Source organism: Rhincodon typus, chromosome 19 (assembly GCF_021869965.1).
Source record: "Rhincodon typus isolate 14 chromosome 19, sRhiTyp1.1, whole genome shotgun sequence".
Taxonomy (NCBI): Eukaryota; Metazoa; Chordata; class Chondrichthyes; order Orectolobiformes; family Rhincodontidae; genus Rhincodon; species Rhincodon typus.
The window spans coordinates 51,771,564-51,796,980 of NC_063350.1; the positions used below are offsets into that span (position 1 = coordinate 51,771,564).

Genomic DNA, 25,417 nt, shown 5'->3' on the forward strand with positions numbered 1-25,417 from the left:
GACATGCTACATAGCTGTGACAAAGGTAAACTAATGGCCTTGTCCATCTTAACCGACCAAAACCTCTCCATTGCTGTCCACCTGGGTGGACTCACTTGCCTAGTTTTATTTCAATCAATCAGTCTCATCACAACTAAAGTATTGTTTGTAATAGCTTCTCATCCTGCTGCCACACTGTTACATGCAGTGACCTCCAAAGATCTGTCATAGAGTCATACAGTATGGAAACAGACCCTTCGGTCCAACCAGTCCATGTCGAACACAATCCCAAACTAAACTAGTCCCACTTGCCTGCTCCTAGCCCGATATCCCTCCAAACCTTTCCTACTCATATATTCATTCAAATGTCTTTTAAACGTTGTATTTGTACCTGCATCCACCACTTCCTCAGGAAGTTCATTCCACACGCGAACCATGCTCTGTGTAAAAAATTTGCCTCTCATGTCTTTTTAAATCTCTTTCCCCTCACCTTATAAATGTGCTTCCCAGTGTTGAAATTCCCCAACTTAGGGAAAAGACAACGACCAGCACCTCTAGCTATACCTCTCATTATTTTATAAACTTCTATCAGGTCACTTTCAATCCCCTATGCTCCAGTGAAGAAAGTCCCAGCCTATCCTTATAACTCAAACCTTCCATACCTGGCAACATCCTGGTAAATTTCTTCTGAACCCTCTCCAACTTGATAATATCCTTCCTATTATCAGGACACAGCATTTCAAAAGAGACATTACCAATGTACTGTACAACCTCAACATAACGTCCCAACTCCTATACTCAGAGGACTGAGCAATGAAGGCAAGCGTGCCAAATGCCTTTTTAACCATCCTGTCTATATGTGATACAAAACTTTAAAGAATTATGTACCTGCACCCGTAGGTCCTTCTGTTCTACAATACTATCCAATGCCCTACCATTAATCGTATCAGCCGTACCCTTGTTTGTTTTACCAAAATGCAATATCTTGCACTTATCCAGGTTGAACTCCATCTGCGCCATCCTAATTAGTTAAAATCTACTCTCCCCTGCTCCTCATCAACACTACTTGAAACTACATGATTGATTTTCATGTGTACACTGATGACATCCAACACTAACACCACCATCACTCTCAGTTCCTCCTGAGTTTCTAAATGATCAGACTGTTTATCCAGTTTCCAGTACTGATGATGGCACTGTGGTTTTATCTGTCGACTATTGATCCACAGTCCCAGGTAATGTTCTGGGGACCTGGGATTGAATCCTACAATAGCAGGTGGAATTTGAATTCCATTAAAAAATAATCTCGAATTAAAAATTGTCGATTGTCAGGAATAATCCATCTGGTTCATTAATATCCTTTAGGGAAGGAAACTGCCAGTTAGTGTGGTCTACATAAGACTCCAGAGCCACAGTTATGTGGTCAACTTTGGGGATGGAAATAAATGCTGCCAGCTGTATATTGAGAAACAATAAACAAAGGACATGCATTTATATTACACCCTCCCTGATCACCATAAGTCCTAAAGTGTTTTAGATCCAACAAATAATTTTTGGAACGTTGATCACTGTTACATTATGGGAAACAACAGCCAGTTTCCACAAAGCAAGCTCCCACAAATATAAGTATAACACTATTGATCAGGCCACCTGTGATAACTCCCCTGCTCTTCATTGAAGTAGTAATGTGGTACATTTTGATGTTCATCTGACAGGCAGGTATGGTCCAAGTTTAACATTTCATCCAAACGAAAACACCTCCAGCAGGGAAACATTCCCTCAGTTACTCCACTGAACTATCAGCCTAGATTTTCACGCTTGAATTTTACAGTGGCTCCGCCTGTGAGAGCTCTACGGACTGAGTTACAATTGAGATGCACAACTAAAGGCATTACTGGACTCTGTCTCTGCCTCAGTTCCACTGCTGAAACCCTCTTTCATGTCTTTGTTATTTCTAATTATTCAACTTGCTCCTGGCAGGTGTCCCCTGAATTACCCTTTGTAAATATGACCTATTGCAAAGCTCTGTTACTTGTGTCCCAACTTGCAATAAGTACCATCTGCCCATTACCCTGTGCTCACTGAATTACATTGATTCCTGGTTAAGCAATGTCTGGATTTGTCTCGTATTCAAATCCTACAATGGCCTTTACCTCTTCCCTTCCCTATAATCTCCTCCAATCTTAGAACCCTTCAAAATATCTAATTCAGCCTCAGGCATCCCCAGTTTTGATCACTCCATCACTGATGGCCATATCTTCAGTTGCCTGGGTCCAAGCACTGGAATTCCCTCCTTACATCTTTCCTCCTTTAATTAAATACTCCCTAAAATCTTTGGCCCACTTTTCGACTACGTGCGCTAATCTGGCTTGGTGTTCAGTTTTGCTTTTTAACACTGTTGATTTTCAGCAAAAAACCCGTCTGGTTCACTAATATCCTTTAGGAAAAGAAACTGCCATCCTTACTTGCTATGACCTACATATGACTCCAGACCCACAGCAATGTGTTTGATTCTTAACATCCATTAGGATGGCCAATAAATGCTGGCCTAGCCAGTGACACCCTCATCCCATGAATTAATTAAAAAGCACTCCTTGGGGTGTTTTATTACATTGAAGACGCTATATAAATACAGCTGGCTGTCATCACAAGCATATTTTCCAGCCGTGTCGGTCAATAATTAATGATTTTTGCAGTCTTCCTGATTGAGTTGGCTGTTAACACTGACCTTCCACAGCAGCATAAGCTACAACACCAAAGTTACTCATTGGACTTGGAGTGGTTTCTGAATGCTGACTTACTAAAGTTCCACCCAGTCACATTCACAAATAGCAAGAGTTTAGTTTCCAAAATATGCACAGGATAACTTTTCACAAACCATCTCCGATCATTAATAAATGCAAACAAAACAAAACTACTTTAGCAGTGATTTGAAATTTAAACCCACTTCATGGGAGAGCTACCTGAGATCATGCATTAGGCATTTGCAGTTCACTGATCTTATTTAAGTGTGACCTAGGGGCCATTATCAAGTGCACCTTCATACCAGCCATTCCAGCAGAATCACATGAAACAAATGTGTATTTGTGTTTGCACTTCACAAGATGTGTTAAAAAATGACTAATACTCACAGGGGAAATGGCCAAACGCAGAATTGTCCCATTTTTAATCTCATTGCGAGTCTAAAAGAGGAAGAGAGAGAGAGAGAAACAAAAAGAGAAGGACAATTTTGAATTTAAAAAGGGAGAACAGCTGTTAATTTACATTCACCTGTTTGGCACAAGTACAGACAGTGAGGTTTACTGAATGGTCTGAAACAGCTCAAACACTAGGTGTGCAGACAGCAGAAGCGTAGCTCTGGAATAATTTAAGATGTTACAACAGGGTAACAGCAGTGTATTTCTGGATGAATAAAGTCAGGTTGGCCTTCTTCATCTATTCCCTATGCAATAAATATGACCAAATTACTGACTGACTGATGGAGATTAAATCCTGGTATTGTGGAGGTTTAAAGACTTCAGGAACCCAGAGGACTGACCTTTTCTGTAATGTATAGCTGGGTCCCATCAGCATACCGTAGAGTATAGTGCTCTGGGTTCGGTAAAGACCACCTGTTGAGGCAAACCAGATAAATCTCATCAAAAATCCCTTCTGTGTCCAGCACAGCATCAGCAATGCTAAACAATTGAGAACCACAATCACGGGCGAGCAGATATAATAAACAGTTACTGATCATTACTTAGTTATTTGGAACAGTAATCAATAGTATCATTACCTAATCAGTATGCCATCAATAACGGACAAGGTAATCAGCAATTGTAAATCACCAGTCTATTTCCATTAACAATGTGTTGATGTGCACTTCAGATCTATCTGTCTGCCTTAGCTCTGTATCACTCAATACCCATGCCCAACAAAAGGACTCCCAAAATATGGAGAGTACCCAACCTAGAAATGACCCAAATGTGAACTACTGTGATAATGTTACATTCCAATTTATACTCAAGGCAGAATCAAAATAGATTTATTCAGAAAACAGGGCCACAAAAGGAAATGCCCTGCACCTCACACTTTATCTAACATCTTCCCTGTTAGCATCAGTGGTACATAGCTCATCTGATACATTTTTCGGTATTTAAAGTTTTTGCAAAGATTTGTAGCTCGGGTTGTGGGCGAGGTTGTTGACTTGCTCGCCGAGCTGGCTTGTTTTCGTTAAGACATTTTGTCACCATGCCAGGTAACATCATCAGTGAGACCTCTGATAAAGCAATGTTGTTATACTCCGCATATGGGTTTGTATATGGGGTCCAATTCTATATGTTTGTTGATTGCACTATGGGTTGAGAACTATGCCTCTAGGAATTCCTGTGCGTGTCTATGTTTGGCTTGGGCTACTACGTTGCATTGTCCCAGTTAAACTGATGGCCTTCATTATCTGAGTGTACTGATATTAAGGAGAGTTCATCGTGTCGTTTTGCTGCTAGCTGACGTTCGTGTGTTCTGATGGCTAGGTTCCTTCCTGTCTGTCCGATGTAATGCTTATGGCAGTGTTGCATGGTATTTTGTAAACTACGTTGGTTCTGCTTGTTGTGGGAATGGGGTCTTTAATCCTTGTAAGTGTTAGTCGCAGAGTGGCTGTGGGCTTGTGGGACACTCTACGACAAACACACACAAGGATTAAAGACCCCATTCCCACAACATGCAGAACCAACGTAGTTTACAAAATACCATGCAACGACTGCCACAAGCATTACATCGGACAGACAGGAAGGAAACTAGCCATCAGAACACACGAACATCAGCTAGCAGCAAAACGACACGATGAACTCTCCTTAATATCAGTACACTCAGATAATGAAGGCCATCAGTTTAACTGGGACAATGCAACCGTAGTAACCCAAGGCAAACATAGACACGCACAGGAATTCCTAGAGGCATAGTTCTCAACCCATAGTGCAATCAACAAACATATAGAATTGGACCCCATATACAAACCCATACAGAACAAAACCGGAAATGATACTACTCATCATAACAGACCGGACAATATAAATTCCATGCGGAGTAGAACAACATTGCTTCATCGGAGGCCTCACTGATGATGTCACCTTGCTAGGTGACGAAACGTCTTAACAAAAACAAGCCAGCTCGGCGAGCAAGTCAACAACTTCACAAATTTCTGCAATTGCTCTGCCTGTTCCAATTCTCTGCACCAGTCCCACCCTCTTCCCTTATCTCATTTCCTCAACAACCTGCTCATCTGACACTGATGGGACTCTGTGTTTAACACATTGTTGCATGAGAAATTTGTGTACAATTTAAGCTGTACAACACTTTTCATGGGATCAGATATGCTTGAGAGTCCTGGACACTGGTCCATTGATTTGCACTCGGAAGGGTCTAGATATTAGGACAAATTTAGACTGAATACGTAGCAACGCATAAAGTCAGAATGCATTTGTAATGATTGGAATGAGGGCCAGGTGGATCTCATTGAGTATGAGATCCCTGATTGGCGTTGTTAAACTGGGCCAATCAGGAGCCCTGCTGACAGATATAAACAGGAAATTCAGAGAGTCTCCTCCCTCTAGGGACTAGCTCTGACCCAGCTGGTCAGAGCCCACACACTGTGCACGTGTAAATAAAGGGTGACTTGGTGATGAGATACCAGCGTCTTTACACTTATTTCAGTCTTGAAATAAATCAAAGTGTAATCATCTAAAACATGATTTCCTCATTATAGTGACTATTATTCTACATCAGGACTCTTACACAGAGCAGATCAGTCTGTGCTTATTTGCTAACTGCCTCGTTCACAACCACAAAACTATTAATAGCGGAGTAGTCATTTTTGTCTGCATGTGAATATGAAAAATATCACAACTGTGGTTAATCTCCACACGTACAATGCCAAATGAACAAAATTCAGTTAAAATACAACTAAATACACTAGGAACATTGTATTGAAATCATTTTTCCCTCCGCTCTGAATGCACTTACTCATGGGGAGACACAGACTCACAGTTGCCCACTTCCCGCATGCTTCAGGTACCAAGTGAACTGTTGACAATACCAGAAAGGGACCTTTGCTCTGCTTGGTCCACTGGCCAATTGGAGTATCCTGCATTACACGCACGTTGTTTTAAAACCCCAAACCTCAATGTCCCAGTACATCAGACTTATTATCTTCAACAGCTGTCCTTCCAATCCTGACCTTAATTATGGGCCAGAATGCACCAAACTCTCCAACCACTCCCACATTACACAAAGGAAATAGTCAATATTCAGTGTAGGGAGTCACATGCCCACCTGATCCAATTCCTTGTGGTTCATCATAGATGGAGCTTCCACTGTAGATATGGACAGTTTCAATGACCCGTATTATACAGCTGGGGGCATCTGATATTAAGCCTTGAGAGAGGACAGGGACATGCTGCACTGTATGTAGGGTAGAAATTATTGCAGCGCCTAAGCTAATGCAAATTTTCCTTTAATCAGAACTTGAGCCAATCATCTTTTGTATTTGTAAATTGGTCCAAAAAAACTTTTCAATTGTTTTTGCTCTCTACATACTTGGTGTTATTGCCTCCAATTCCATTTTCCCGCCCTGGCTACCATTTGAGGGCCAGACCAGCACATCTGCAATCTTCAAAGTCTTACTTTGATCCCAAACTGAAGGCCCAACTGTACATCAACCCCATCGCAAAGGCCACCTGCTGTACACAACAGTAACTCCATGTCCCTTAAATCTATCAATTTAAAATTCTCTTTGCTCCCTTCACATCCTTGACACTTACGAGCTCTTATCCATGTCAAGCCCTACACACACCCCAAAATTCTGTTACTCCGTTTCAGCTTCTAGGCCTCGACCCTCCCACTGGTAGTGACACGACTTCAGCCCTCTGCAATTCTCCACAGAAACATTCAGCCTTCACTGTTCTTTCCTCCTCTAAAACCCAGCTGTCTGATCAAGCCTTTGGTCATCTGGGATAGTATTTGTTTCTTTGGCCGAGCATCCACTTCTGTCCGATTTTAAAGAAGCTATGCAAGTGCAAGTTGTTGTAGGTGTAAATGCCTAGAACAAATGTCAACACGTTGTCGAGGACGGTGGCTGCCCTGAATGCCCCCCGAGGTCCAGGTTCTCACAAGATTAGTTCATGTTTTCAAAATTTAAATTTGACTTTTTAAATAAAAATTGGTAAGACAGAAGGGGGACACCAAGAAGATATAGCAGAAAGGGAAACCAAGTGGACAGAAGATTAGAAAGAGATAAAGAATACCAGAGATTTGGGAAGACTAATGTCACCGGAATAGTAATCCAGAGGTCTGGGCTAGTGCCAGGATGACATGGGTTCCAATTTCACCATGGCAGCTGGTGGAATTCAAATTCAATTAATATAGTCTGGAACATTAAATAAGTCTGAGTAGTGGTGACCATGACAACTCTCACAGACAAAGTCATACAGCTGTACAGTCTGGAAACTCAACCCATCAATGCTGACCAGATATCCTAAATTAATCTAGTCCCATTTGCCAGCATTTGGCCCATATCCCTCTAAACCATTCCTATTCATGTACCCATCCACACGCCTTTTAAATGTTGTAATTGTACCAGCCTCCACCACCTCCTCTGACAGCTCATTCCATACATGCACCACCCTCTGTGTGAAAAAGTTACCCCTTAGATCCCTTTTAAATCTTTCCTCTCTAACCTTCAACCTATGCCCTCTCATTTTGGACTCCCCTACCCAGGGAAAAGACCTTGACTATTCACCACATCCATGCTCCTCATGATTTTATAAACCTCTATTTGGTCACCCCTCAGTCTCCGACACTCCAGGGAAAAAAGCACCAGCCTATCCAGCCTCTCCCTTTAGCTCAAACCCTCCTACCCTGGCAACATCCTTGTACATCTTTTCTGCAGCTTTTCAAATTTAACAACATCTTTCCTATAGCAGGGAGACCAGAATTGGCCTAGCCAATGTTCATCAATTGCTGTACAAACTCATCTGGTTCACTCATGCCGTCCAGGGGAAGGAAATCTGCCATCCTTACCAGCTTTGGCCTACATGTGACTCCAGACTCACAGCATTGGTGTTTGTTCCTTAATTGCCCTCTGAAATGGTCCAGCAAGCCACTCAGTTTAGGGATAATTAGGGAGGGGCAAAAATGCTGCTTTTTCCAGCAACACACATATCCAACAAAACAGCAAATAAATTAATGAATTAAAAATTGGGAGGAATCAGAGAGGGCCAAATAATAGGCTGTCTGAGATGGGTTTGGAATGCTTGTGAGAAAATGCACAGGAAGTGATAAAAAAGGCTGATGAACTACAAGCAAATAGAGGCAATAAAACAGACCTGGTTCAAAGAAAGGGAAAAATAGGAAATGTGACAACCGAGGTTGCAAGGTATTCAGGAAAGGTAAAGACAGAAAACAAGGAATGGGGTGTCAGTATTGATCAAAATAAATTATACAGTATTGAAAATGGATGATGCAGATGAGGGACCAAAGAGAAAGTGTATTTGGTTGGGACTTGGCAATAATAGGTGAGCTACTGGATATAAACATCAAATAGTGGAAAAGAGAGAGAGGATCAAATTTGCAGGCAAATTGCGGCAAGGTGCAAGTGTTACAGCAGTGAAAGTGGGGATTCCAATTCTCCTAATATAGATTGAGATAGTAACAGTGCAAAATGCAAAGAGTGAACAGGATTCCTGAAATATGTACAAGAGTTAGAAATTTTACAGCACAGAAACATGCCACTCAGCTCATTGTGCCAATGATGATGATCTATCTATTCTAATCCCATTTTTCAGCACTTGCCCCATTGCCTTGTATACTCTGGTGCTCTGAATCTTTCTTAGATGTTTCCAGGGTTTGCACTTTTACCATCCTTTCGGGCATTGAATTCCACATGCTCTCAACCTTCTGGGTGAAAAACAAAATCCTCAAATCCCCTCTAAATCTCCTGCTCCTTTCCTTAAAACTGTGTCCTCTGGTTATTGATCCCTGTACTAAGGGAAAAGTTTCTTCCCATCTATGCCCCTCAGAACTTTGAACACCTCAATCAGACCCTCCTGCGCGTTCTCTGCTCTAAGGAAAACAACCTCAACCTATCTAGTCTTTCTTCATTGCTGAATTGTTTTAACCTAAGCGACATCAAGGTGAAACTCCTCTTCATCCTGTCTACTGCATTCACAACCTTCCTAGCATGTGGTGACCAGAACTGCACACAGTCCTCCAGCTGTGGTCCAACAATAATATACAGCTCCATCATAACCTCCTTACACTTGTATTTAATGCCTTGAGTAATAAAGACAAGTATCGTACATGCAGTCTTAACCAACTGTCCTGCTGCCTTCAAGCATCTATATACGTACACACCAAGGCCCATCTGATTCTCTGTATATTGTAGAGTCCTACTCGTCAACGTGCATTTCCTTGCTTTGATAATCTTCCCAAATGCATTGCCTCACACTTTTCCGGATTAAATAACATTTGCCAATGTTCAGCACAACTGGTCAGTCTGTCTGTATCGTCTTGTAGTCGAAGTGTTTCCTCCTTGCTATGTACCACACCATCAATTTTAGTGTCGTCTACGAACTTACTGATCATAAGTTTTACATTTGTGTATAGGTCATTAAAGCATGCTACAAACAGCAGTGGTCACAGCATCGAACCCTGTTGTATGCCAGTGGACACAGGCCCAAAAACACCCTCTGACATCACCTTCTGCTTCCTGTAACTAAAACCAATTTTGGAGAAAGAGCATTTTCTTGATTGATGTACTTCCAGCCCAAGTTACTGGATCCAATTCAGGGGAATAAAATGGAGCATTTAGGGATCTCTTGAAGAGCATTAAGGTGGATAAGTCCCCTGGGCCTGATGGTATCCACCCCAGATTACTGGGAGAGGCAAGAGAAAAGATTGCGAGGGCCTTGACCAAGATTTTTGTATCCTCACTAGCCGCTGGAGATGTCCCAGAGGACCGGTGAGTAGCTAATGTTGTTCCTCTGTTCAAGAAGGGAAATAGGGATAATCCAGGAAACTACAGACCGGTAAGCCTCACATCAGAGGTTGGGAAGCTATTGGAGAGAATTCTTAAGGAAAGGATTTACACACATTCGGAAAAGTATGGCCTAATTAGGGACAGTCAGCAGGGCATTGTGCAGTGCAGGTCATGTCTTACTAACTTGCCTGAACTTTTTAAGGAGGTAACAAAGGTGATCGATGAGGGTACAGCAGTGATGTTGTTTACATGGATTTTAGTAAGGCTTTTGACAAGGTCCTTCATAGTAGGCTTATCCAGAAGATTAAGATGCATGGGATCCACAGTGACTTGGCTGCGTGGATTCAGAATTGGCTTGCTCAAAGAAGACAGAGGGTAGTGGGTTTAAGGGTGTTTTTCTGGCTGGAAATCCATGACTAGTGGTGTTCCGCAGGGATCCACACTGGGTCCTCTGCTGTTTGTGATATTTATAAATGACTTAGATGAAAATGTAGATGAGTGGTTAGTAAGTCTGCAGACGATGCAAAGATCGGTGGAGTTGTGGATAGTGTAGAAGGTTGTCGAAGGATACAGCGGGACATAGAAATGGGTACAGAAATGGCAGATGAAGTTTAATCTGGTTAAGAGTAAGGTGCCGCACTTTGGGAGATCAAATGTTAAGTATACAGTTAATGGCAGGACTCTGAATAGCATTGATGTGCAGCAGGATCTTGGGGTTCAAGTACATAGCTCCCTGAAAGTGGCCACACAAGTACATAGTGTGGTAAAAGGTTGTGTATGGCATGCTTGCCTTTTATTGGTCAGAGAATTGAGTACAAGAGTCAGGATGTCATGTTGCAGCTTTATAAGACTTTGGTTAGGCCACACTTAGAGTACTGCATTCAGTTCTGGTCACCACATTACAGGAAGGATGTGGATGCTTTGGAGAGGGTGCAGGAGAGGTTTACCAGGATGCTGCCTGGATTAGAGAGTATGAACTATAAGGAGAGGCTAGAAAAACTTGGGTTGTTTTCTCCTGAGCAGTGGAGGCTGAGGGGAGACTTGATAGAAGTCTATAAAATTATGAGATGCGTAGATAGGGTTGACAATCAGAAGCTTTTTCCCAGAGTTGATATGTCTAACACTAGAGGGCATGCATTTAAGGTGAGTGGGGGAACAGTTCAAAGGAGACGTGAGGAGCAAGTGTTTTTACACAGAGAGTGGTAGGAATCTGGAATGCACTGCTGGGGTGGTGACGGAGGCAGGTACGATAGGGGCATTTAAGGAACTTTTAGATAAGCACGTGAATATGCAAGGGATTGAGGTATATGGACCAAGGACAGGCAGAAGAGATTAGTTTCATTTGGCGTCATGTTCGGCACAACATCATAGGCCAAAGGGCCCGTTCCTGTGCTGTACTCTTCTATGTTCCAATAGTGACCACAATATCATCAGTTCAGAGTGGTTTAGAATAATTATGGAAAATACGTAACTGGAGGCAGCTAACTTCAGTGAGCTGAAAAGAGATCTAGCGCAGGTGAATTACAACCAAAATTGCCAGGCAAAAACTGTAATTGCAGAATGGAAGGCTTTCTAGGAATAAATAGTGTAAATATGGAGTAGATATAAATCCCATTAAAGGAAACGGAAGGGTATCTAACGTTGGGGTTCACTGGATGATTAAAGATAGAGATTAATAATCTTACTATCCTCCTTAGATACAGGGTGGCCCCTCTTGTGGTGCATTGGTTGGTCCAGGTGCAGGGACACAGAGGTTTGGGTCAAATTCCATCCGCTCTAGAGCAGGCAGGGCATCTGCTGCACTGATGGTGGAGCGGGGGCCCCTGGCTACAGTAGGCCCAGAGAGGGGACCTTGTAGAAGTCCTGGAGCCAAGTTTGGTGCCCCAGATGAACTCTATTTAAGTATTTTCGTTCATTCTTCTTGTACTGCAAAACGTTGCCGGATTGTGGCAATAGAACACTTTTCACTATATCTCCCTAGGTATATGTCACAATTAATCATTCATTCATTCATTTATATATGAGACAGAAAAAGGAGGATTCTAATAATTGTACAGTTAATAATACAGAAGGGAATCAGGCTGAAAATAGAAACTAGAGATGTTATCTAAAAACAAAGGTTAGAAATCACACGGCACCAGGTTATAGCCCAACAGGTTTATTGAAAACACAAGCTTTCAGAACCTCACTCCTTCTTCAGGTGTTTGTGAGAGAGGTAGTATCAGACACAGAATTTATAAGTAAAAGATCAAAGTTCACACCATTGATGAGGATGTATTAAACAAACCTAAGATGCTGTTAAATCTTTAATCAGTTAAAAGATTTTAATTGATTAATATGTATATGTAAATCCCTGAATTCCTTTCAAGTTCCACACACACACGCACACACACACACACGTGAATCTATTTTGTAATTGCAGATACATTCTATTTTGTTCAAAAAGCACACAATTTATAGACAGTCAACATAGCATTTTATAAATTCCTACTTTAGAAATAAACCCAGTCTGACTCCAAACTAAATCACAAACAGATTCTGAACAAGGTCGCACGCCTAACATGCATTGTCTGACCTAAAACATTACCTGTTCTTTACACTGATAAAACCTTTAGTTCTCTCAGGACCATAACTTGAAAGGAATTTGCAGATTTACGTATGCATATTAATCAATTAAAACCTTCTAACTGATTAAAGATTTAACAGCAACTTAGGTTTGTTTAGTACATCCTCATCAATGGTGTGAATCTTTGATCTTCTACTTATAAATTCTGTATCTGATATCACCTCTTTCTCTAACACCTGAAGGAGGACTGAGGCTCTGAAAGCTGGTGTTTTCAAATAAACCTGTTAGACTATAACCTGGTGTCATGTGATTTCTGACCTTGTCCACCCCAGTCCAACACCAGCACCTCTACAATCACAAAATTAAGGGGACAAAAAGACAGCATGAATGGTAACTATCATAAGAGGAAACCCATATTTCTTTCATGACCGCAAAACAGTCAAGGTCAAGGGAAGTGGTGGTTAGGGATCAAAAGTGGAGACCTCATTGTGGAGGCAGAAAGCATGGCTTGGGTCCTAAATAAGTATTGTGTACCTGTCATCACTGCTAGAAGTATAAGGGGAACAAATAAGTGGAAGCAGTAGCCACATTGAATAGGATGTACTTAAAAGATTGACTAATCCTCAAAGTAGAAAAGTCTCTTAGTCCAGATAGGTTGTATCCCAAGTTAGCAAGGAGCTTGCAAAGCCTCTGACCAATTTTCCAACCCTTCTTAGTAATGGCGATGGTGCCAGAGGACCGGAAGATTGTTACATTGCGGAGATAGATAAACCCAGCTACTACAGGCCAGTCAGCTTGAAACAGTGATAACAAGGTGTAGAGCTGGATGAACACAGCAGGCCAAGCAGCATCAGAGGAACAGGAAGGCTGACGTTTTGGGCCTAGACCCTTCTTCAGAAATCCTGCTCTACACCTTGTTATCTCAGATTCTCCAGCATCTGCAGTTCCTACTATCTCTAAGCTTGAAACAGTGATTGGTATACTTCGAACAAGAACACACTAGAACAAAGTTAACTTACATTTAGAGAAACATGAGTTGATAAACACAAGTCAGAAAGGATTTACTAAAGGCAAATGACATTTCATTAACTTGATTGAGTTTGAGTTGTGCAGTTTTTTTATTCATTCATGGGAATATGGGCGTCACTGGCTAGGCTAACATTTATTGCTCATCCCTAATTGCCCAGAGGGCAGTTAAGAGTCAACCACATTGCTGTGGGACTGGAGTCACTTGTACACCAGACCAGGCAAGGATGTGTAGATTTCATTCCCTAAAAGGACATTAGTGAACCATATGGGATTTTCCTGACAATCAACAATGGTTTCATGATCATCATTAGATTTGTATTTCCAGATTATTACAGAACTCAAATTCCACCATCTGCCAAGGCACGATTTGAACCCAGGTCCCCAAAATATTACTTGGGTGTCTGGATTAGTAATCTAGTGATGATACCACTAGGTCAAATGCAAGTTGTGATTATGGATATTCAAAGTTGTTTGACAATGTATCACATAATAGATGTCTTCATGGGGTTAAACGGCAGATACTGCATAGATATAAAATTGGCTAAAAGGACAGAAAGTAATGGTAAATGGTTGTTCTTCAGACCGGAGGGCAATGTGAAAGAGTAAGCCCTGGGAACTGGAGTTGAGATCATTCTTCTTTTTGATGTATATAGTAAAGACCTAGACTTGATAGATAGAATATAGTTTCAAAGACTTCAGATGATACAAAACTCCAAATGGCAGCAAACAATGAGGATATTAACAATCATCATTAGCACAGACACTGATGAAATGAGCAGATATGACAGATGTAACATAACAGACCTTATAAGCAATTATTTTGGCAGGAAGAATGAGAAAAGTAAGTATATTCTAAATGGTACAATTTTAAAAAGGGGTGATGGAACAGAGGGACCAGGGTTACACAAATATTTGAAGGTCACAGAACAAATTAAAAAGGCATAAGGAATCTCTTATCAGGAAAACTTCGTTAATAGAATACAAAAGCTTATGTGAACCCTGCAAAACACTGGTTTCAGCCATAGCAATTATAATTGGGCACAGCACATCAGAAAAGGACATCAGGGATTTGCAGCGGGTGCAGAATAGCTTTACTGGAATGGAGTCAAGAATGATGCTGTTCTGTTACATGGAAAGATTTATGAAGTTGCAGCTGAGAAGATTAAGAGTAAATTTCATGCAGATATTCAAAATCATGGAGAGTTGTGACAATTTCTCCCTACTTCTTCTATTTCCAGTGACAGGAGGGTCATTCACCAAAGTTAAGGCTATTGGCAAAAGAACCGGAAGTGACATGAGGAAATTAGTGTTTTAACGACACTGATGTTGTAATGGTCTGGAATGGACTGCCTGAAAATGTGTGGTGGAAAATAGTAATTCTAATTCCCTTTTGAAGGTAGAATCAGAATGGTGTAGGAAGTCATTCGGCCCATCAAGTGCATTCTGCTCCCTGTAGAGTCATTCAGCCTACGCTATAACCCCATAGACTATTTCCCTCGTGTGCATGCAATTTCCTTTTTAAATTAATCATCACCTCTACTTCCACCACCCTCAATTGGCAGGTCCAAGTCATTATCATTCATTGTGAGAAAAGAAGTTCTTCCTCCTCGCACCGCCATGTACCTTTTGGCCTATACATTCATGCCGTGTCCCCAATCCTTGTACCATCACCTAAGGAACAGCTTTTCTTTATCTACGTCATAATCTTGAAGACATCTATCAAATCTCCTAAGCTCTTTTGTCCTGAGAACATGCTCAGCTTCACGTATCCCTAAAAGCTGCTATGTTGATTAAGAAATTAAGAAAGCTTGCATCCAAAGCTATGCAATAACCATGGGGATTGCTAATATTTATATTGGGGAGAAAAATGTAACTCAGCAATAGTAGCTTGAAGGTCGAGAAAGTATTTGAAAGTTCCTTGGAACAAATAGTTCCTGGAATGAACCAGGGGAGATGTAATTTTAAAATCTTGATCTGTGTAACGAGACACAGTTATTGGACGATAGGGAGAGTGGGGGAATGAGATTAATTGCATAGCTTGACCAAAATGCCAGCAGAGGCATGACTGAATGCTCTCTATCCACGCTGCATTGTTCAGTGATCCTATAGCAAACTCTGATGAAGAGAATCCAAATACAAAAAAGTACCACATCGCTTTTGTTCCACTTTTTGCTCCTGCATTCCATCGCTCTCGTAACTTGTATTGTCCAAAGTTCTCTCTTAGCTTTCACAAAGCCTCACCTTCCCTTTCTCCACACCTCCCTCTTGTTTCTGATTTCCCTCAGACCCTTTAGTATATCAGTCTATTGCTCCAAGTTGCCTCCTCCTTGGCTCTCTAATGTAGAGCCATTTTTGCCTGCAGTCCCCACCTCCCCCTCACTTTCCAAGGCAGCTCTGGGATAAGTTAATAACCAATGTTCAGCTCTGAGTCCTTGAGGGTCAATGTACTTTGCTTGTCCTTAACACAATATTAAGAAGTACAAGAATCAGCACAATCTGGTATATAGATAGGGATTTCTCCAGAGAAACAGAAACTAAAATGTTCTGTAATGTTCAACGTGGATAGACAGTCTTCCCACACACACTGGCTAGGGGTTAAGATTATGCTGAACAAATACATACAGATTTTAATCCTGGAATTAATGACCATGGAGTAACCAATAGATAATGATTCCCATCAGTCGTTCACTCAACAATAATTGCAGGCTGGAACAAATTTGGTTTTGTATTTGCTCTGGAGAGCAGCACATCCTCAGAGAGCCTGGCTCCTTCTGTTTTTAGGATCTCTTGCTCAGCAATTCCTGAACCGTACACAGGATTCAGTGGGAGTGAGGCAAAGCACTTTTAATAGCTACTGCAGCAAAGACTTGGATTTGTACAATGTATTGTAAGAAAACATTCCATGGCATTCCACAAGAGTGTTATCAGACAAAATCAGCATCAGAGTCCTGGAATTCCCTTCCCAGCAGCAGTGTGGGTGGTACCTACAAGACAGCAGCTTCTTAAAGGCAATGAATATTGGCCAAGCCAGCATTAGCCTAGACCGCATTCCATGAACAAATAATTTTAAAAACTGACAGAGCTAGACAAGATATTAAGTGTGATACATAAAAAGCCTGAACAAAAATGTCACTTTAGAGAGGAATTTAAAAGCAGGATAGAGAGGTAGAGAAATTTAAGGACTGAATTTACAGAATTTAGGGCAGCACAGTGGCTCAGTGGTTAGGACTGTTGCCTCACAGCACCAGGGACCCGGGTTCAATTCCACCTTTGAGTGACTAGCTGCGTGCATTCTCCCCATGTCAGTGTGGGTTTTGTCCAGGTGCTCTGGTTTCCTCCCAAAGTCGAGGGCTGTGCAGATTAGGTGAATTGGCCATGCTAAATTGCCTATAGTGTCCAGGGATGCGTAGGTTAGGTGGATTAGTCATGGTAAATAAGGGTTACGGAGATAGGGTCTGGGTGGGACGCTCTTTGGAGGGTCAGTGCAGACCTGATGGACTGAATGGCCTGCTGCTACTCTGTAAGGTTCTATGAATTTAAGACAGATAGTCACTGGGTTAATATATATGCATCAAGTGTCAACAGAATAACAAAGAGGTGGTTTAATTTGCCGGGGAACTAACATGAAAGAAAACATATGATGACAGTGGGTTATAAATACTGCCCAGAGACTGAATGAATAGCATAATGACTTGTCTCAATTTAAAGCCACAATGACACAATCTTCATGAGAGAATCATTTTTTTTGATTTCCTATTAGATTAACTCCTTCCCTCTTTCACCCCACCTTTACCTCTTTCCCAGGCTGCCACCACCACATGTAATCTTTCCAATTTTCCCTTGAATTGTTTTTTTCTCCTCACTCCCAAGTTGTCCCAGAATATTAGTTCCATACGTGGCAGACACTCTGTTACATCACCAACTGGTTTTTCCCACAATGAATGGTATCACAACTAATGCAAAGCTGGTCCACATCCAACTGGCTGCATGGGACTTGAAGTCTGGAATGACCACCAATATCTTTTCACCTCTCCCTCCGTCAAGATGCTCCTCAAAACCTATCATTTTGACCAAGCTTTTGGTTGTCTGATCCAATATTTTGGAGTCTCAGAGTTAATAACTGTTCCATAACTGTCCATAGGTTTAAGGTGAGAGGGGAAATATTTAAAAGGGACCTGAGGGGCAACTTTTTCATTCAGAGGGTAGTGCGTGTATGGGAATGAGCTGCCAGAGGAAGTGGTGGAGGCTGGTACAATTATAATGTTTAAAAGGCATCTGGATGGGCATATGAATTGGAAAGGTTTACAGTGATATGGTCCAAAAGCTGACAAATGGGACTAGCTTAATCCACAACATCTGGTCAGCATGGACAAGCTGGACCGAAGGGACTGCTTTCACCCTGAACAGCTCTACGAATCACAAGCTTTACAGACACTTATCCACCATGTGCCACATAATTCTGACCTTCAGATCTGCCAAATCACCATATATGATACCCCAACACAACTATATCCTTCTGGTAAAACACCAATCATTGGTCCCCGTGCATCTTCTAACTATAATACAGCACTGACTGAGTAATACATCAGCCATCCCTCAATGCCTTATCTAGAGAGGACCTGCTATTACTTGTATATAGTTGTGGTACCACAGTACTTACCCATCACAGACCTCCCGGATAATTGCAATCAACGGCTTTTTCTGAAAATGACAAAGAATTGAGTTAGCAATTAAACTAACCAGCTGACACTTCAGATCACATCAAACCTTCCAGAATTGTATTGAAAGAATATTTCACTATCAGCTCAAAACCACAACAGCATTAGGTTTACTTTATAGTAAATTCCTGTATTTGAAATGCAGGGTTACAGTTCCTGCCCTCTCACATTACTCTGCCCTGATGTTAACCGCAGTTCTCTCCTCCCTTTTCAGTTTTTGGTTCTTCCCCATTCTCAATCATCCATGTGATTCTCCAGCTTCAGTGTGTGCTCCTTACATATTTGTGTCATTTGAGCTCTGTCAACCCATCAAAAATATCTGAGTTCAAGTCCCGTTCAGGACTTGAGCACAAAAATTAAAGTTGGCACTCCAGTGCAGTACGGAGGGAAAACTGGACTGCTGAGGGTACCATCTTTCAGATGAGACATTAAACCTATGTCCGAGATAACACAGTGTGGAGCTGGAGGAACACAGCAGGCCAGGCAGCATCAGAGGAGCAGGAAAGCTGACATTTCAGGTTGGGACCCCCTGCCCTCTCACGTGGAGGTACAAGATGACACTATTCCAAGACAGAACAGGAGGGCTAACCCCACTGTCCTGAACAATACTTATCCTGTTCCAAGGAAGAGTCATACTGGTCTCAAAAAGTTAACACTGTTTCTCGTTCCACAGATAATGCCAGACCTACTGGGTTCCTCCAGCAATTTGAGATTCTAATTCAAAAAAAGATTATCATACTGCTGGAATATTAAAAGGTGCTATACAAATGAAGGAACTCAGCAAGCCAGGCATCATCAGAGGAGCAGGAAGGTTGACATTTTGAGTCGGGACCCTTCTTCAGAAAGAAAACATTCCATGGCATTCCACAAGAGTGTTATCAGACAAAATCAGCATCAGAATTCTGGAATTTTCTTCCTAGTAGCAGTATGGGTGGTACCTACAAGACAGCAGCTCACCACCACCTTCTTAAAGGCAACAAATATTGGCCGAGCCAACATTAGCCTAGATCACATTCCATGAACAAATAATTTTAAAAACTGACAGAGCTAGACAAGATATTAATTGTGATACATGAAAAGCCTGAATAACAAGCCTTAAAGGCAGGGTAGAGAAGTAGAGAAATTTAAAGGACTGAATTTACAGAATTTAGTGTGGCACGGTGGCTCAGTGGTTAGCACTATTGCCTCATAGTGCTTTTCAGTACACCCATTTCTGGAGAAGGATCCCAACCTGAAACGTCAACTTTCCTGCTCCTCTGATGCTGCCTGGCCTGCTGTGTTCCTCCAGCTCCACACTGTGTTATCTCTGACTCTGCATCTGCAGCTCTTGATATCTCTCAATACAAATGAAACTGTTTTTTAACCTCTGTTCCATTCCAGTTTATTTCTGGCACCGTTATCTTTATGGGGTGGGGGGGTGCTGGGGGCTGGGGATCGTTGGTTTGTTGGTTTACGATGCAAGTGATGCCAAGCTCATCATGAAGGCTCTGTTTTCTCAACTTCACCTCTTGCTTGAGGCATGGTGACCCTTGGGATAAACTCAGTGGCAGTCAGTCAGTCAGTCAGTCATCGCTGTCTATTGATAGGGTAGCTAGTCGTCCTCTGGGACAATGGTGACTTTCACTTTTCAGTACACTCAGCTCCATGAAGGCCATCGAGAATACTGTGATTGGGAGGGAAAAGGTCATTTTGCACCCATGGTTACTAAATTTTTGCATCAATGGGATTTCCTTGCATCATATTTGACTCTCTGTAGTAAACCAAACTAGAATTGCTATAATTAGTCAACAAAGAACAGCACAGCACAGGAACAGGCCCTTTGGCCTGGCAAGATTGCGCCAACACATGATGCCTTTTTAAATTAAAGGACCTTTTGCCCCTATGCGGTCTGTATCCCTCTATTCCCTGCCTATTCATGTATCTGTCAACATGCCTCTTAAATGTTGCTATTGAATCCACCACCGCCACCTCCTCTGGCAGTGCGTTCCAGACACTTACCAACTTCTGCGTAAAAAAAAACCCGCCTCTCATGTCTCCTTTAAACATACCCTCTTTTTAACTTAATCCTATGTCTCCTAGAAATTGACATTTTTACCTTGGGAAAATGATTATCCATTCTATCTATACCTCTCATTGAAATTTATAAAACAATCAGGCTGCCTCTCATCTTCTGACATTCAAGTGAAAATGAACCGAATTTGTCCAATTTCTCCTCATAGCTAATATAGCTCGAACCAAGCAACATCCTGGTAAACCATTTCTGTGCCCTCTCCAAAGCCTTCACATCGTTCTGGTCGCGTAGTAACCAGAACTGTGCCCAATATTCCAAAAGTAGCCTAACTGAAGTTTTATACAGTTATAACATAATTTGCCAATTTTTATACTATATGCCCTGACTGAAACTCCTTCATCATCATTTCCCAGCATGAAGACTCAAGGCATACTAGGTACACTTTGGTCCTTTTACCTCTAAGAATTACTAAATTCCCAGTTTATAGTAAAACATGCTTCTGCTGATCAGAGAAAATTGGTAATGAGAGGTAAATAGAACCTTGTGTAGTTCTCCAATAGTCCAGGTTTCACCCCTCTACCACAGACTCTCTCCTCCAACCCACTTGTAACCCTTTCCATTCCATTGCAACTTCTTGCAAAATACTGTGTATGCATAGGTATGAGCTCTGAGCAAGGTTTGGAATTAGAACACTTCCAAACCTAACTAATAGCACACATGGACAGGCACAAGGGACTCCGAGAAGGACAGTCAGTCAGTTAGGAATGAATTAACACGTTTGAATGGCAAAGGAAGATTTAGAATTGTACAGGAATTAATTTTGTGGGTAAAAATTGCTTAACAAGTTGGAGGCAAGATGTTCAAAATGGAATAACTATTGATGGTGTCTGCATGGAATACACTGCAAGAGACATGTTACTTACTTTTGCTTCTTTCATTAAGGGAGGGACAACAGGATCAAGGTTCCAGACAGCTAGAAGAAGCTGATAGTTTTAGGCAGGCAAGGAGAAACGACAGAAAATGAGTTGGGGAGCTCAGACAAGAGGATAATGCACTTGGATTAACTCTGCTGAAAGAAGATCAGTTTAGTGTAATCGAAAGGGGCACCATCCAACAGGCATCCAATACGCTGCCTGTAAACTTTCATTTCACTATCCAAAAATATCCAGGAGAATCTGCATGCAATATAACTTTGGTCTTGCACTCTGCTACACAGCGAACATGTTCAGTAGCTAAAACTGAGATCTGTGCCTGATGCCTTTCAGTGTGTCACTTTTGTTTGAGATAATCCTCACCCCAATTACACTTGCCTGCCTCACAGGAAGTGAAGACGAACAATGTGGCAGTATTCAATCTTGGTTAATAGTGCGGCAGGGGTCTTGAATTCAAAGCTACTCAGAGATGCAAGGAAGGGGAACAAACACCACATTTAGAACTTGGGGAGGGGTAGAAGATGCAGACAGTTCTTCTTACAACAACACTTTATGGAAGGAGTGGATGATAAACAACTTCACTGGTAGCCACAGTGATGTTAGCTCATGGCAGGGGTGCACACCCACCAGTCCTGGAGGCCGTTGTCCTTTGGGTGTATACGATTTAAATATTGAATACAGCAACTTTATATCATCACTTTCACATTGGAGAATTAAGAGTACAACTGAGCTTTTTCAGTTTTGAGTATCTTGCTGATACTCCAGTAGTTAGGAGAATACTGCTTTTGTATGCCCTCAGCTTTAGTACATTCCCATAGGCCTAGGCCATCATTCAAAACTAGATCCAGCCACTGAAATGTGAAATGTGTCCACAGACTGAATGACAGTAGCTATCCATCCACACAGTACTGAGTACAATCAAGTGGAAATTAAGAGATTTTTAGATATTAAGGGAATTGAGATAGGGCAAGAAAGTAGGGCTGATCTAGAAGATAATTATGATCTACTAAATGGCAGAACAGGCTTTGAGTAAAGGGTTAAAACTTTGTTTCTGCTCCTATTCCTTTTACACTTGATGGAAGTCAGCAGGGGGTTGAGAGTCCTAGTTTGGCTTGATCCTGTTTTACTTTGCTATCTACAGTTGCAGTTACAGAGCAAACAGGAGCTCAGATTCAGGCTGTTTTCATCCTTCCCTAGCTCAGAGGCATAGATGGCACTGTAAGAATGGAGTACAAACCACTTCAACCAATACAGAGTATGAGCTCAACCTGTAGCCTCCTTGTGCTGTACGGTGACTTACTCAGCTGCAAACAGATACTGATTGAAACCCTAGATTACGATCCCTCAGTGACTCACGAGCAACCTGGTAGCGTGCTGAGCAATTCAATTTCAGCTCTGCAGTGAGGTTCCAACTTCAGCAACCACAACACAATGCACAGCTGATAGTAACAGACTGAACTCAGGGATGGCATTATATTGTTGAAGTGACTTACCCCAAACAGTTCTATTTTCACAACTTTGTTTCTGTGGATCAATTTCTTTTTGGTACACCATTGTTTTGTTAAGGACATTTATTTGGGAAATAAATGATGACTTTGCCAGTGATGTCCACATCCTATAAAAGATAAAATCTCCTGTAGATATTGCTGTTTCATTTCTTGTGAAGCATTCTTGAGGGATTAGGTCTATTTTCCAAGTCGGCCTTAGTCACTCACAGGCCAGACTGGTATTAATTATTTGCAATGCAGTGGCCTTGCTAGCTGACCCCTAATAGCGCATGTCAACTCCACCCACATTCCACCAAACCTAATCCTTACCACCTCTTCTGGATGACACTCTACTGCTCCCGAATCAGCCTCCCTAAGCAAGGTGTAGTCTTTAGCCTGAATCCATGGCCATAAACTCGCCAGGAGCTGCATTGAAGACACTCAAATTTTAACCCAGAACCTCTAAGAGTTGGCAAAGACTCCCACACAATCAATCAATATGGGTGTGGGGTTAAACCAAGGTCCCAGCAGTGAAAGGTCCTTACGCAACACCATGACCCCCAGTTTCCTCTCACACCCCACTGGCAGTGGACAAGGAAAGTCAAACATTGTAGAATAAAGGCAAACCTGCAGAACAGTAATATTCAGCCCCTCCCAGGGGAGCCAATGGTCTAGCAGTTTTATTGCTAGACTCTTAATCCAGGTAATGTTCTGGGGACCCGGGTTCAAATCCCATCATGGCAAACGGTGGAATTTAAATTCAATAAATTATTTGGAATTAAGAGTCTAATGAAACCATTGTTGATTGTTGGAAAAGGCCATCTGGTTCATTAATGTCATTTAGGGAAGGAAACTGCCATCTTTACCCTGGCCCATAGCAATGTGGTTGACTCTTAACCGCCCTCTGGGCAATTAGGGACGGGAAATAAACATTGGACCTAGCCAGAGATGCCCTCATCCCGTGAATGACTTTTTTTTAAAAATCACCAGCACACAACACTCAGTTGTTTTATTTATTTCATGTATCCAAAGTTGTCCCCTTTAAGTGGTTGTAATTAAAGAATGGTAACTGTCAGCAACAGCAGCTTGCATTTATTTATACCACATTTAGGTAAAACATCCCAAGGCATTTCACAGAAGCATAATCAGACAAAGAGTGGCACCAAGAAACATTAGCATTGGTGACAAAAGACTTGGTGAAAGAGGTTGTGTTTTAACAAGCACCATAAAAGGAGATAGTAAAGCATAGAAGGTAAGGAAAGGAATTGCAGTGCTCGGGATATAAGGAGCTGAAAGCACTGCCACCAATGCACTGAAACATGTGGTTGATGTACAAGAGTATTGATTTGAAACAATGCAGGGGGCATCACAATTAAGCAAGATCTTGTCCTCAAGAATACAATCCCTAATGTATCACTCTTATTTCAACAGTTCGCTGCTGAAGGGATGACATTCTGATTAAGCAGAGTTCAACCAAGCAGCTTTAGCTTGATCCATATGAAAAATAAATCTCATTAACAGGTAGCAGCTGGCAAACACGCTGCCTGCAGTGATGTGTGATTTCCTAGAACCAGCTGCCTCTCCACCCAGATGTTCGAAACCAGCATCAAATTTACAGTCCCCAAGCTCAATCGATAGCAAGTTCAAAACTGGCTGTGCAGTGTGTCACGTAGCATCTTACATCTGCTGTAGTATCAAACACAGTCTCAGAAAAGTGCGACAGACTGTCAACCATCTACAAGGCACAATTCTGCTCACCTCAAGAATGCAGTTCCAACAACACTCAAAAAGGTTGACACCATCCAGGACACAGCAGCTGCTTGATCAGCACCCTATTCATCAACTTCAACACTTACTCCCTTTACCTCCAACACATTGTGGCAGCTACGTGTACCATCTACTGCAACAACACACCAAGCCTCCTTTAATACCAGCTTCTAAACCCATAATCTCTACCACCCTGGAAGGACAAGGACAGCAGATACATGGGAGCACCACCACCTGCAAGTTTCCCAAGTCATGTAACCAATCTGACTTTGAACAATGTCACCATTCCTTCATTGTCGCTGGATATCCCTTCAAAATAGTTCAATGTGTGTACCTACTCCCACAAAATAATCAGACTAAGGCTCTCTGATAAACTCCTTTCGTACAAATGTCAACATTACTGATTTCCAGCCAGTGTTGACTAGACCTACTGGACACTCACCTGGTCTATCTCAATCAGCTGGGCATTGGCTCCTGGCCATTCGATCGCCACCTTCACGATGTCTGATGGGGGCGGCATTGGGACAAACAGTCCAGCTTGCGCTCTCAAACAGCTCCAATGGATGCACCAGCACCTTGATACATCAGCGGTTAAACCTGTGCAGCAGAGCAACGTAAAATTAAAAAGCTATAGTTGAACACTTTCCAACCGGTTATATTTATCCCTTAGACATGCAACTTAGCTACACAGATCTGAAGATCCAGTTTTAATCGAGAGTTAGCCAATCTCTGGAGGAGGGCTACAGTAGATCTTAGGTCCTGGCCTGGAAAATGGAGAATGAGCTAACAGACTCCACACTGCTGGAAACCACACATTCCCAACAATGAAGCAAAGGCAGACTTTACCCATGATACATGCAAAACCAGGGTAGCCTGCCAGCGCACTGTTTAAGCTCGCTGCACAGAAGGCCATTCA

General features: G+C 41.9%; 1 protein-coding gene across 1 annotated transcript in view; it reads right to left on the reverse strand.

The window, feature by feature from the left end:
• Positions 1 to 25,098, reverse strand: part of LOC109916283 (engulfment and cell motility protein 2) — a 125,492-nt gene extending 100,394 nt beyond the window's left edge. The window contains exons 1-4 of the mRNA XM_048608518.1: positions 24,944 to 25,098; positions 18,247 to 18,287; positions 3,518 to 3,590; positions 3,111 to 3,161 (exon numbers count right to left, since the gene is read on the reverse strand). Coding sequence (XP_048464475.1) covers positions 3,111 to 3,161; positions 3,518 to 3,590; positions 18,247 to 18,287; positions 24,944 to 25,021 — 243 coding nt within the window. The 5' untranslated portion in view covers positions 25,022 to 25,098. The remainder of the gene's footprint in view (positions 1 to 3,110; positions 3,162 to 3,517; positions 3,591 to 18,246; positions 18,288 to 24,943) is intronic.
• Between the last annotated feature and the right edge of the window lie 319 nt (positions 25,099 to 25,417).